Below are 14,896 nucleotides of genomic sequence, written 5' to 3'. Positions count from 1 at the left end.
GGGAAATCCGCTTTGCAAACATACTAAGGTTGAAACGTCGTCGTTTGAGATATTTACATTTTTACCCAGCAGAACAACGCGCGCTTTTATATGCCCGGGGGTATTTTTGACTGCATACTATTCCTGGCACCAGCAACCGGAATAGACTTTATACGGTTAAAGAGGCAACCAAGTGCAGCATAAAACGGCGCCAGTCGCGAGAGTCACATCGGCCATATGGCGGCAAACCGCTCTCTTCTATTTCTGTTCAAAAGCCCTAACACACGCGTCGAATCCTCTCGAAGTTCGTCGTCGGTAATACTTTCTAGAACATACGCCATCGGATGTTCAAAGACAAAGATAAAGAACCGCATTGCGTGCGAGATCAAGAATTTCGAGAATCCTTATCCGTGGACTATCGAAAGCGTTCCTGGTACTGATCCTTTTTCCTCAATTCAAAATTCTGCTTCTACTTCGTCCTCCGTACCAATGGCTGCTGCCTCAGTCGCCGCCGCCGGTCTGGAATTGACTTCTAAAAGCGACGCCAAGAAGATCTGCCTATTTTTCTGCGCGGAGACGAAGATTCTCGCGGAGAAAATCGCCGCTGAGTCTGATGGAATTGAGCTACGTAATATCTCATGGAGGTTAGTTAGATTATTTTAGCCATAATGTAGGAAATATCTAGGAGAAGCTTCATTGGATAGTTTTCTAATCGTTGCAGTATTTTTAATTCTGACTACGGCTTATCGCTGTGACGATCGAGAATGTATAGATGTGCTTTCAATTGAGAGTTTTCATTTCAGACCTCAAAATTTCACCGCATATGCAGCTGCTGAGATTGTATTGCTCCTGATCACAATGTCGAGTAGTTGAGATTTTGGAAACTCTTGTGTTTTCGAACTTACAGTATTTTCACTTCAAAACAATATTGCGTATTCTGCTGGTGGAAAATGTATTTACGTGCCTCTCATATCATTGATTAAAGCATGATAAACACAAGCTGTTTAAGTTTCTAATTTCTACTTGTATTCGTTCTAGTTAAAATTTCTTCAAAATCAGAAATCCTTTGGATTAATGCTTACTACGTTCTTATGTTAGGAAGTTTGAGGATGGATTTCCGAACATATTTATACCTAATGCACAAGGAATTCGTGGACATCATGTGGCTTTTCTTGCATCCTTCAGTTCACCAACTGTAATCTTTGAGCAACTCTCCGTTATTTATGCTCTGCCGAAATTGTTCATCTCTTCATTTACGCTTGTTCTTCCCTTCTTTCCAACTGGAACTTTTGAGCGCATGGAGGATGAAGGAGATGTTGCAACTGCTTTTACTCTTGCGCGGATCCTATCGAATATACCAATTTCAAGAGGAGGACCAACGAGCCTTGTGACTTTTGACATTCATGCCTTGCAGGTTCAATAGCTACTATCTATAAATATAAAATGATCAGAACTTTCCTTTTTAGCATATAACTTTCCTGTAAGAATTCTTCGTCACCTTTTTTTAGTGTTTTTTCCTCTTCGGTGGCTGTCTTATTAAGCACTTCTTGCTATTTTTCATCAGGAGAGGTTTTACTTTGGGGACAATATTTTACCTTGCTTTGAAAGTGGAATTCCTTTGCTAAAAAATAGATTGCAGCAGTTGCCAGATTCTGACAATGTAAGTTCTCGTCTTCTATGTACTATTGTTTCTTCCTACGTGTTCATTTATAGCTTACGTTGATACGATTGTGGATGTTTTCATAGAAGTTTATTTTAGATCGTTCTTGATTTTTTAATATGTCTCAAACTGCATTATGAGATAAGATCGTTCTAGAATTTTGTAGTATCTATATCATTGAAGTGACAGAATTTTCTGCTTTCTAGGTAGCAATTGCTTTTCCTGATGATGGAGCATGGAAAAGATTTCATAAGCAGCTGCAGCATTTTCCTACGGTAAATAGATTATATATGTATATATTTTATGAGAAGCCAAACTTTCATTCAGAAAAAGTCAATGATCTTCCTTGTCATGAGAGAATATGATTGACTGTGTGAGGCCCATAATGGATATCAGTAAACAGGGGTATCAAGTGTAACAGGCTCTCCACTGCTCAGATAGCTGAATAAGTTACTTTTAGTTTTTAGGACTTATCTTTGCAAGTAATTTCAACTGGTTAGCAATCAATTTAGTTAATATACGATTTTCCACATTAGCAAGTTCTGGATTCAAGATTGTATTAGAGGAAATACAAGAAGTACAATGTAGAAATCTTTCTCAGGGTGAACAAAATGAGTCCTTGTTTAGAAAACAGAACGGCCATTAAATAATCACGTAATGGATTTAATATTTATAGAAGTATTAAGTTATGCTAGCCCTAATATGCTTATGGTTTTTCACAATTGCCACAGTAAAATTGCAAAATACTAAGTTTCACTAAGATTGTGACAAAATTTTCTAGCAGCAGAGTTGAACCTAACCAACTGTGGAGTGATTTTCATATGCTTCAAGCTAGAAGGTTTGGGATAGTGAGGATAGCGCGGACAAGTTTTTATATGAACTTAAAACATTAATGGAAATTTGGGATGAAAGGGGTGGACTCAAAAATCAAAGAAATACAATTATATAATAGGAAGTCAATTAGGAAGATTTCTTAAAACATAGGCATTTTGAGTTAGTTTTGTGTATCGTGACTAATCTCATGAGACAGATTTCTTAAAACATAGAGATGAAGTCAAAATTGGGAATACCTAGAGATGAAGATTTCTTAAAACATAGGCATTTTGAATTACTTCGGTGTATTGTGACTAATCTCATGAGACAATATATGACCTCGTAAATTTTGATGTCTGGAAAATTGAGCTATTACTAGTGGATAGCCGTAGAAATTTTAACTCGTGGCTTCAAATTATTTAGTTATGCAACTTATCTTTATGCTCTTGTTATACCTGGGATTGGTGTCTATTTCAGGAGGGACCTAAGATTCCTAGAACTCATTGTTGTTTCAGGAACATCATCATATTTTAAAAACATTTAAAAGAATTGGTTTTTTATAGCTTAAATGATTTAAGTAGATATTTGCATGAAAATGCAAGTTGTTTTATTTCTAGTCATTTGTTTGCAAGTATGAGTTTTAGATTCACAAGCATGAGTACTAAGCAAATTTGATGATGGTAATTATATCATAGATTTAGCATGATTTGTTTAATATTTAGATACATTGCATGTACTATAAACACTGCAAGTCATACTTGCAAGATGAGCTAAATTTTGGATGATCATGGGAAATGTAGCTTTTATTTGAAGGGCCTGTTTGAATATGTGAACCAGAATTTAGTTCAGCTCTCTATTTAACATTTATTTTCCACAATTGGAAACTTCCATTGATTTATGAAAAATACAATAGGGGAAGCAAAATATACCCCTATCTTATGAGCTCTCAAAAAATTATATCCCTATCTTGGAAACACTCAAAAAATTACTCCAAAATTTGCTAATTACTCTTGGTGGGTGAACAAAAAGGTTTAGCTATAGAGAATACCATTTTGTAGCAATGAGTTTTGTCAACGCCCATAATTCCTCCATTCCCTTCCTTTTCCCACAAAAGTTCTATTACTTCGCTCAAGCCATAGCTCCCAAAAAGTGCACCAACTTCATTCACCCATACAATTTCTTGCATGTTCTCTCAATCGATCTCCACACAGTCTGTAGGATATTGGCTTGGGCATTCAGATATCCAATAGCTCGTTCTGAACTCCCTGGAACAGACATTCAAGCAGTAAGAACTGAATTGAGTTTACTTTGAAACAAGGCTGGGACCAATTGGAATTTGACATCATCTTCCTGATATTTTTTTAACAACCTCGCTTGGATTAACTCCAAGGAGTAATGTCCATGAGGACTTCGTTTTCTTTGGCATTTTGTGTTTCCAAATAACCTTCAGAATGTTTTCTCAGTAGTCTCTGATTTGTCCACAAACTGCTGAAGTAAATATTTCGCAGAGCAGTTCACTGATTGCTCCGGATTCTACACCCTTTTATCTGGGCAATTTCTTAGAGGTTTACCATAATGCTCAGTAGCCTCTGAACCTCTTCAAATTTTATGTAATTGGCTTCATAGGTGATCTTGAAAATGTCGTAGTGAATAAACAAGATATGCCAAGGACTTACAATGCGAATATAAGTCTTAACATTGTGTCGTGTATTGAAACTAGCCTTGTTCTTTTTTTTGAGTTCAACATGAGGTATAGAGATTCAAACTGATCTTTTAGTCGAGTGTATGTGTCTTAACTAATTGAATTATACTCTGGCTTAAATTCAGACTTAGATGGCAGTTTGTTTGAAGACAAAAAAAAAAAAAAAAAAAAAAAAAAAAAAAAAAAAAAAAAAAAAAAAAAAAAAAAAAAAAAAAAAAAAGGGAGAGAGAGAAAAGAAAAGAAAAGAAAAAAAAAGATATCTTGATATTTTTATTCTAATGGATTCAAAAAGAAAATATATCTTTTTTTCTTCGTTATAATTATTTGGGTGGTTTTATTGATAAATCTTTGGTATGCATTCTTAAGGCCAAGTTTTAAAGATCTTTTTAAAGTAAGATACTTTTTTAACTCACTTCTTTGGTTTTAATATTTTGTTTTTATTGATCAATCATTGCATATATATATATATATATTTTATTGATTAAACTGGTATTGTGGTCAGTAGCGACTGGAGTACCCTAGTGTGATAGGCTAAATGTATATTTCTAATCACGAGGTCTGGATAGAGCCATTTAATTTTTCTGGTAGATAATGGGTTAACACTCGTAAACAGTTATTTAAAAGAAGGGAATCCAAAAAAAGATGACCTGATTATTCACATCTTTTGTATTCCCACTTCCAAAAAACCTTTGATAGACAACATGTCGTTCTCTATTATAAGTTCAACTATTCTATAACCGGGAGTAGGAGCTTGTCTCCTTCCCCATACCAGGGGGCATCCACACCTGCCCCAAGGGCTGGACCCGGGATCTTTGGTGCGTTTTGGACCTACAGCCTTGAATAACTGCTTTGAACTCCCTTCTGGCCATCGTTATGTTCCATACTCCAACACATACTCAAACAAGCAAGGAAAATAAATTATGGTCTAGACAAACATATAATTTCAACTGTGCCCTCCAGGATATATTTTCCACGAGGAACATTGCACAATAATCTGTATTCTGCAATGCTAAGCCTTGTTTTAAGTTCTGCTGATTGCACGATGATCTTATCGATATTTTAGATTGTGTGTGCCAAAGTTCGGGAAGGAGAACAACGAATTGTGCGCCTAAAGGAGGGAGATCCTAAAGGACGGCATGTTGTGATTGTTGATGATTTGGTTCAATCAGGTGGAACTCTTATAGAGTGTCAGGTAACTAATTACTTGCGTTTGAATCTCTTATTGAAGACATATTATGGAATGCGCATTTACTCTCTTCTCATTCTAGAAAGTGTTGGCTGCACATGGAGCAGCAAAAATCAGTGCTTATGTAACACACGGGATTTTTCCAAATAGATCGTGGCAACGCTTTAAACATGATAATGGAGGTATTATTTGCTCTATTATTAACCTTATATTGATACACTGTTATTCTATTATATGCGTGTGGGATACATAATCCCCAACTAAAAGGGAAAGGAGTAAAATTGTCCTTCACGAAGCCCAACCGCCAGAAATAGAATCGTTAAGTTTTGAAAATACATTGAAGATTATAGACTACAAAGTTGGGTTGATCCCCACACTTCCCACATATCCAGACCAAACTGATCTTAAAAATTTTGAAACCATCAGCGACTGAAATATCCTTGTTGACCAGTCTTTACTCCAACATCAACTCGAGGGTTCTGAGGGTATCTGTATTTTTAGTACTTATGACTTTGCTTTGCGTATTGCAACTCTCTGTGGTACTGTGGCGTGCAACATGTAGAATTGATTAGTCGTGGTAGAGAAAAATGAAGTAACGAAGGTTTAGTACTTATGACTTTGCTTTGCGTATTGCAACTCTCTATGGTACTGTGGCTGCAACATGTAGAATTGATTAGTCGTGGTAGAGAAAAATGAAGTAACGAAGGTTTTAGTTCGTTTTGGTCACTGTACCTTCAACTTCAACTCTGGTTCATTTTTGTCCAATACTTTCAAAATATTTATTTTGGTCTTTTAAAAGTGACTATTTTGGTCCATTTGTTTTGTCGTTTTTAAAATTTTAAGAGACCAAAATAGTTAATTTTTAAAACTTGAAAGTACAGTAGAATTTGAACTTGATAATTAATCAAATGCTGCCTGCATGTATATCTTCGGTTATCATTCCTTAAAGCTGCTGTCATTTACAGGGAATCCAGAGAACGGGCTGACCTACTTCTGGATTACTGATTCGTGCCCATTGACTGTTAAAGAAGTGGCGAATAAAGCTCCTTTTGAAGTTCTTAGCCTTGCGGGTTCTATAGCTGCAGCGCTTCGTATATAGCAGAGGAGCAAAGGGTTATTTGAAGCCTTTTTCAATCGCGAGATCAATATGTGAGCTCTGCTTCGGTCTTGACTTTCCGTTCGAGTTAATGTTTTTGTGTATTACGTATATTGTGTTTGATCACTATTGCTTTTTAGTAGCAAATAATTGTTGTATGGATTTTGAGTTGGGACGCACGATTGAGGATCCACCTAACCACCGGCAACAGTGGGTTGGTCTCGTCTTTTAAAGCCACGAACCAGCAACGTGACTGAAAGACTCTGCCGTGCGAAGGTTCTCACTCCCATAAATGAAACATCTGCATATCAAGGCTCATCATATGCTTGGTCAGTATATCTAATGGTAAATGGAAGATTGATTAGGACCCGTCTATAACGTTTTTATTTTTATAATAATTATAATGATTTTGTTATTAGCTTGCAAGTTTAGATTATTTTTTTTCATTTTCAAAATTTGGTTTGAATTGTGAAATTACTTTTAAAACGTTAATAACAAAATAAAAATACAGAAATTTAGAAGTGGAATGATTGTTTACAAACCTATTTTTTACAAACCTTTTATTTTTAAAATTGTGCTTGTTTCTTCTCTCACAAATTTTGTCTGAATTTCATTTTAANAAAAAAAAAAAAAAAAAAAAAAAAAAAAAAAAAAAAAAAAAAAAAAAACAAGTTTTTAAATTCTTTTGTTTTTTCTTAGCTTTTCAACCTCTCCATGAATTTTGAATACACTCTTGAAAAGTTGATTATAAGAGTGCTATTTGCAAGTTTAGTTTTCTTCTTCTTATTTTTTGTTTTTTTTTTTTTAAAGAATCAAATAGGGTTTCAATTATATGTTTTTTTATTTTAGAAAAATTCAGCTTATAAACATTATTTTAATAGAAAAAGCATAAAATTTAAAAGAGGAAAACAAGTTGCATGTCCGTTTTTGAAGCTTTTTTTTTAATTATATTTTATTTCTGAAAGAGAGCAAAATATTTTGTCGGTTTTTGAAGTTTTTTCATTCACATGCATCTCCCTCTTTCTTTCAGAATTTAAATATAATCTTAAAAAAATGCTCTTGAAAATTTAAATACCCTAGTTAAGTAGGCTAGACGGTCTATTTTCCAGAACGTCGTTAAATCCAATTGGAATAGGTAATTGAGAATTGGGTATCATTATTATTGGCCATGCTAGATTATGAACAGTGTTGGACATAAAACATTTGTAAAATGTGGGAAAACCTCGCAAAAAAAAAAAAAAAAAAAACACAATCATCTGTAAACCTAATGTATAAAATGGGCAAAGCGGGTCCACTTCACTCCCTCAACATTCTCGAAACCATTTTCGCCTTGCAAAAGATTAAAAAAGAAAAGGAACGACAATGAAGGAATCTGAGTAAAAAAAGAAGTGCCGTAGAGAATCTTTACTTCAACTTGTTAGAAATCTTGATATAGTTCAAGAGACGTTTAAGAGCTTTGCCACTGTCGATGGCTTCTCTTGCCCTATCCAGCGCTACGGATACATCTTCAGCACCATTGCATCCCAACAAGTGATCCACCATCCCAGCATTCAAAACAATTCTATCGTATGCTGGTCCTTTTTCACCATTAAGAGCTGCTAGGCCCAGCTCTATGTTCTTTGACACCTGAAGATACACACATTGCAAATCAATGAAAGAGTGCACCGCTGAATAATAAAATTACATAAAATCCTAATGTAAACAACAAATAAAAAAGAAACGAAAGCCATTGGATAATTAAGATCCATATAGGATTTGAATGATCACAAGCACTTCCGAACCTAGGCAATCATGTCTATCTTTACATTAGCCTGTTTTTTGTCTTACTGTTTTTAGCACAAGTTTTAAAATTTTCATTATTAAGGATATATTCCCATGAATTCTACGCTTGAGATTTCTTTTAATGTATATTTTACAAATTTCTTTAAATATCAACTTTAATGATAATAAACAAAATATGTTAGATTTATAAAATTGCACGAATATAATAGAAAATAACACATACAATTTGAAGGTCCAATGGCTATTAAGGGTCGTGATAAGAACAAAAAGCTTGAAGATGTCTACTTGGTAAGAATGGGTTGGGGTCGATAATTACTAACAAAAAAAAATATATATTAGAAGACATACTTTTGGCCACAAAAATATTTCAAATAAATACATTGTGGAAGAGAGAAAAAACGAGAGCAATAAAGCAGGAAAAGAAAAATGGAATGAGAGAGAGAGAGAGAACAGAGAGAGAGCAAATCAAACTAACTACACATTAGAGATGAACCGTATAAGGTGAAGAAAAATAGAAGAGAGAGAAAAACCAAACCCCAGAGTTTCAAAGAGAGAGACGAGTGAATATCAGAGAGGGGTTGGAAGTGCTGGGTGAAAAATCAATCGAGGGCTGTGGAGTGTGTAGACTTCAACAATAAAGAGCGCTGAAGTCCGTGGAGTGGGGTAACGAAGTCCTTCTTTGTTAAGTCCTTTGGGCCAAACGGGGAATGAGCTTTTAATAAGTCCCTACCCCAACTCCTTTTCCTTGGGAAAATCACCCGTCAGAAATTTGCCAAAAAGGGTTTCTGACCGGTTACAGAAAGCATATGTTTACTGTATCTTTGAGATTTTTTCTTTTCTAGAAACAAAATAGAGAAAAGGCTGCAAACCTGACATCTTTAGGATTCTTCAAATTCCCAGCCTACTTTAATTTATAGGTTGAATTTAAATTTTAGTTACTCATCTTTCAATTTTGTACTTATTTAGTATTAAACTTTAAAAATTATAAATTTAATCTTTAAATTTTCAAAAGAATTTAAACTTTCCGAATTTTAATAGATACAGTTCAGTTCATGTCGATTTAGTTTTATTTTTTTTTTTTAATTATAAAAGATCTATTAGATACAAAATTCTAAAATTGGGAATTAGTGAGACCCAACTGACTTGTAATTTAGCTTAATTAATAACTAATTCCTCCCCATTCTCCGGTAAAAATTGGATTAAACCACAAATTTTATCTGTATTAGAACAAGGTCGTCCCAAGTGTTGGAAAAAAGAGATGGAAATAATAATTAGGGAAAAAAGTAAAGAAAGTACCGATCTATCAGTCCTGGGAGTATCAGTGGGTTGAAATCCATAGTCTGCGGCATTGACCGCCAGGCTGAAACTATGACGAGATACTCCTGCAAACACAATTGTTTCATTCTTTACGTGAATTCATGCCAAAAAGGTTAAACTGATCTTCAACTTGATATTCAGAATTAGTAAGCCAGAAAAACTTAAGGGTTGATGTTTAAACCATCAACTTCAAACGCTGATTGCTTGCTCAATGATCGAAAACCGGAACAGTAGTTGACAGGAAGTCCTTTTGAAGCATCGGCTGACCGCAACCTTGTCGTCATTGAGAGGGCTCCTTCCTCACCCTGTAACAAGAGTGAGAGAAATGTTACTTCAGAAACCTTATACATTAATGCAATGCTATAGCATGCCCAAATATAATCAATGTTTTATTTCATGAATACAAGTGAGCTTAAAAAACATCCAGCGAGGAGCGTATGATTTCTAGGATAATTTAATAGATTAAATTCCAACCTTCACCACTAAGCCGGAATGAACACCCCTTCTCCTCATTAGCATTAGAAGTGGTTCTTCATAACCGTGATGATAGAATCCAGTCACAATAGCTTCCTTCCCTCTAGCCTGCATTAAGCATTATCCTCTGAACGTTACTTATCTAGACAATACCAGTAGCAAATTACTACCGACTACCTATTTATTGGGAAGAAGCAAATCAATCAACAGTTTTATAATCATGTGCATATTTAACATTTATAATGTAGAACATGTCTGAAATTATACATTTAACCACTTTCAGATAAAGAAAGTCATTTTTATAGATTCCTAAGCTAACACGAACCATGTAAATGTCCAATCAACATCATGAGAAACTTGGGGTTCTGTCATTGGCTATTAAGCAAATCTACCAATAAGTTGATGAATATATCCTTCATATCATATTGTTATTGTTCAATTTTATACTGTTGCTGATATTCAAATAATCACTTATTGGTTATCTTAAGATAAAACCCATGTCTCGTAATATACTATCAAACTGAAAGATCATGTGAAGTGCACATAACATGCTAAAGATTGATCACACAAAAACGTGGAGATCAATATCACCTTCACAAACTGCTGAACCTTTTCAGTCGTTGCCAATGGTGGCCGTTTCTTTATGTGATCTCTCAGCCCAACCAATGAATATCTACAAATATAACAAAAGAGAATGCTCTTTTCGCTCAAATAATAAGAAACAGGTTAAATATGCCAAACTGGGTTGGATCAATTAGGGACCACAACTAGAAAGAACTATCAGTATATGGCTATTATAATACTGGTAAATCCAAACATTAGAGAGAAGAAAAGGCACGTTCTACAACAATAAATACACAATGACAATTAGCAAACTGATTAGAATTCATACAACGATGGGCGAGCTTCACGCTGACTTACATAAGCAAAACCAACCTCCTCATCCTGAAATATATTAGTGGTAGAAAAAAGATTAAGATGAAATATGACATTACGTGCATAACTGAGAATAACACAGGATCATAATTAATGTATATGTGAAAGTCAAACAGAAAATAGTGAACCTCAAGAAGTCTTTTAGCATGTGAGGGCATTAAGTTTGTGTTCGCGCCCATAAATTTCAGCATCTGCTCTTCAGTAACACCACCCTATAGAAGATGACCAATGGAAGAATTGAACAAACAAAGTTAAAAAAGATACACTCCGTTCATAGAGCACCAGATCATGTTTAACATAAAAAGAACATTCTATCAAATAACAATTAAGATTTTGGATTGGAGCGATGGAATGAGTTGGATAAGACATGCTTTTATCAGTTGTATTGAAGCTTATCTGCAGGGAATAATCAATAACCTGTTTGCTAAAAGAAAAAAGAAAAAGAAAAAGAAAGCCTGATTTGACCTTTGGGGGCATCCAATCCACACCGTGGAGCAAGCAAGATTCCTCATAACAGGATCTAACCGCAGCAACAAACAATGTGCTCCTGAAATAACGTGTATTTCCATCATAAGGTTCCCCATAATGAGTCAATGATCTAACATCAGCAACTGGAGTAGGACCTATTTTCAATATTCATTATTCAATACTTAATCACGAGAGCCATGGTTTGATTTTGATGTACCACATAAATATACTAATCAGTGAAAAATGCTTACCGGATTCTTCATCAAATGCAAGGCAATGTGCTTTGAGCTCTCGATTAGTTTCCCTGTTCATACGTTGACCAATTAGAAAGGCTGAAAGCAGTGAATGACTCACTCCCGACAACACCTGGCTTTCTGTTTTAAGTGGAAGCACATCTCTCATCACCCCGTGGACCTCCTCATACCCTAGATGCCCTCCTGCTAAAATTTCTCTAAGAGCACCAACCAACCTCATTTCACAGGACCCCTGCCCAATAAATTGAGGCCCAATCGAACTCCCTCCCATAATAGTACCCTCAGGATCAGCAAGGAAGATTACATCAGGAGTTAGAACTCGAACCAGGAGTGGCCAAAATGTGGTCATTGCCTTCTTTTCCCCTTCACTCCACTGAGTTGCCTCAGGAAAGACATTTGCGCGTATAGTCATTGCAGAAAAGAATGCTCCTAGCTGTGATCTTGACACTTCCTCTTCGCCTTTAAGATCCCCTTTAGCTGAAACATTGACAATGATAAGATAACAAACTCCTCCACTTCAGGCAAAATAGAAGCATTACATAAATGCGACATCCAGCAGTGTCAGTTAAATAGGCTTCGTAGAACAGGATTGACTAAAATTTTAAGTTCTTTTTCATTATCTTTCCAATTTATTGTGTATTTATAAACCATGACTACAATGACAAAATTTAGCCAACAACAACACTGGATAGATGATACATAAATATTTTTCTTGTCAAACACAGAACCATTGAACTTGAGGAAGATCAAGTTCTCCAGAATTTTGGCCTTGTATGGAAGAAAATGTATACAGGTTTTTAGTGCTGAACTAGTTCAACTTGAAATTTTATAGAAGTTCTCTATAACTATCATTCCAATTAATTATTATTTCTAAACCGCGACAATTATGGCAAAATATATCAGAATAAGGTTGGAGTGAGGACGCCTAATTTTTCTTTCTCGTCAAGCACAGAAACATTTAACTGAAGGAACAACAAGTTCAGCAGATTTTTAGCCTCGTATGGGAGAACACGTTTTCAAGAGTTCTACCTCTCGTCTTCTCCTCAAATATCAGCAATCCTACTCACCTCCAGCACCAAATTCGCCCGGTAATATAAACGACGAATGAAACGTAACTAGTAACGAATATAGAAGTACCTGATGTTTCCTAAAAAAAGAAAGAAAGAAATAAGTACCTGATCTTAAAATTGTGTCCAACACCTTAAACGCTTGTTCTTCGCCGAGCGGCCTGGTCTGTGTAGGTCCTGTGCAAACCCTAGCCTGAGCTTCCAGCACCGTCTGGTTTGGCTTCGGCAAATTCAAACTACGATACGAAGTGGAAATTGCCGGACTCTGCACATCAGATTCTGAAAGTCCTAATTGGTCCATCGTTGCCCAATCTAGTTCAGCTTTCGCGGTCAAGCATATCCGCTTCCCTCTAATCCAACGTCCTCGATCTTTAACTGGAAATACCAATGGAGTTTGAATCTGCAAACGTAGAAGATCTCTGTGTTTTATCCAGCGAGTCTGATGTGCAGGAAAGAACGAAGATTCAGGATGGCAGAGAACTTTCATGTCGATCTCGATCTTCTACTCGCTGCAAACTTTGTCTGGAAATGGCACAAAAAAAATGGAACACGGCTACTGGAATTTTATAATTGCCATTTTATATTGGTCTTTATCTTACAAGAGCTCAAAGGAAGCATTTCCTTCACAGTTTTTCATTGGACGATCTCCTTCTTTTTTCTTATTTATTATTATTCTTCTTCTTCTTTTTTATTGGTATTTGAACTCTCGGCTCCTTATTATATTTAATCCATTTGATTTATTATATTCGTTTTGAAACGAATTAATTGTTTTATAATATAGAATAATTTTATTAAAACAAAATTAATTTACTCTTTTGTATTAGTTAAAATCTCAAATTAATGAAACCATTCTTTAAATTTCGATTTTTTTAGAAAAATAAATAAAATTAAATATTTTTAGAAAATCGTATTAAATATTTAATGAATAATTTTGAAGCATTTTAAAATACGTTAATTAACTTAAACCCTGTTTTTTTAATTAATTTAAAAAAAAATAATTGTGAAATATCAAACCTTCACGAGTTACAAGACACGATACATCACTCATATCAATTACAAACGTCAAGTATTTTTAATCGTAGGATAGTATTAGATTATAATTTTATTTTCGAGTTAGTCGGGTTGATCAGATTGATCCGACAAAAAAAAAATTCAACCTACGAACTGACCCAAATACATATTTTATGAAAAAAAGAATTAAAAGAATAAAATATTAGAAAAAGATCGAGAATTTATTCTCCATCACTTTCGAAAATTTCCCCTTTTTTTTTTAATGAGAATTTCATGTAAAGCTTGGAATAAGTTCTAGAGAAAGACTATCTCAATAAAGCAGGGTCTTATGGGTGTTATAGTTCAATAAAATGTAGTCGTGATAATTAAAATTTATGATATTTCAATCAATAATATAATATTTTAAATAATTAAGTTATACTACAATTTTTTTTCTTTTTAAAATAGAGTTTAAACCGTATATAAATGGATTACAAGATTAAATTTTAAATTTTTAAGTAGGTAGTAAATAAGTTTTAACTTTTAAAAAAAACTTTTACTATTTCATCACATTATTATTATTATTTAGTTTAAGAGGTCCTTTAACTCAAATAAAAAGTAAAAAATAGATGATAGGTTAATAAATTTAAAATTTATGTTGAGTAAGTTCACTATATTTTAATGTAATAAATCTTGGACCTATTCTATTTATTTATTTATTTTAATCATTAATGACCCTATTAGACATAAAACTAATCATTAATGCATATATTAGACTTAGTGATATTCTCCTATTTGCTAGATGTTTTGGTCTGGTATTTTGTATTCATTTTCTTAGTCTTTTGGATTATTCTAGATTCGTATTTGGATGATTTAATTCATACCATTCAAGGAAGTTAGATGATTTAATTCCTTAATGATAGTCTAATTATTATGTCATGAAACATCGTAAGTATACTTAGATCTCAACAAACCGGATCCAATGAACATCAACACAAGAAATCAGTATAGCTTTACAAGTGTTTTTTTCTACTAGAATGCATTTAGACTACAATGTATGAGTTGTAGCCCATCTATATGTTATTTCTAGTATGATATTATGCTTTTGAGCTTTCTATAATGCATGTACTTCGAGTATATATTCCATGTATGCTATGATATCACATTCACAT

At 34.2% G+C, this 14,896-nt stretch overlaps 2 protein-coding genes across 2 annotated transcripts; one reads left to right on the top strand and one right to left on the bottom strand.

Moving 5' to 3' along the window:
* The first annotated feature begins 161 nt into the window (after positions 1–161).
* Positions 162–6,805, top strand: LOC111483080 (ribose-phosphate pyrophosphokinase 4). The gene is made up of 7 exons (XM_023129208.1): positions 162–623; positions 1,078–1,393; positions 1,544–1,639; positions 1,846–1,914; positions 5,218–5,346; positions 5,423–5,522; positions 6,306–6,805. Exons 1-7 carry the CDS (start codon positions 217–219, stop codon positions 6,437–6,439), a joined length of 1,251 nt encoding a protein of 416 aa, XP_022984976.1. The 5' UTR covers positions 162–216; the 3' UTR covers positions 6,440–6,805.
* An 888-nt stretch (positions 6,806–7,693) lies between these two features.
* Positions 7,694–13,366, bottom strand: LOC111485143 (anthranilate phosphoribosyltransferase). The gene is made up of 10 exons (XM_023131892.1): positions 12,843–13,366; positions 11,665–12,144; positions 11,411–11,568; positions 11,074–11,157; positions 10,902–10,954; positions 10,601–10,682; positions 10,010–10,117; positions 9,717–9,840; positions 9,515–9,600; positions 7,694–8,062 (listed from the first exon to the last, which is right to left on the bottom strand). Exons 1-10 carry the CDS (start codon positions 13,219–13,221, stop codon positions 7,841–7,843), a joined length of 1,776 nt encoding a protein of 591 aa, XP_022987660.1. The 5' UTR covers positions 13,222–13,366; the 3' UTR covers positions 7,694–7,840.
* Between the last annotated feature and the right edge of the window lie 1,530 nt (positions 13,367–14,896).

Source organism: Cucurbita maxima, unplaced genomic scaffold (genome assembly GCF_002738345.1).
Source record: "Cucurbita maxima cultivar Rimu unplaced genomic scaffold, Cmax_1.0 Cma_Scf00001, whole genome shotgun sequence".
Lineage (NCBI taxonomy): Eukaryota > Viridiplantae > Streptophyta > Magnoliopsida > Cucurbitales > Cucurbitaceae > Cucurbita > Cucurbita maxima.
Note: the sequence above shows the minus strand (reverse complement) of the source record. Positions and strands in the feature narration are given on the sequence as shown.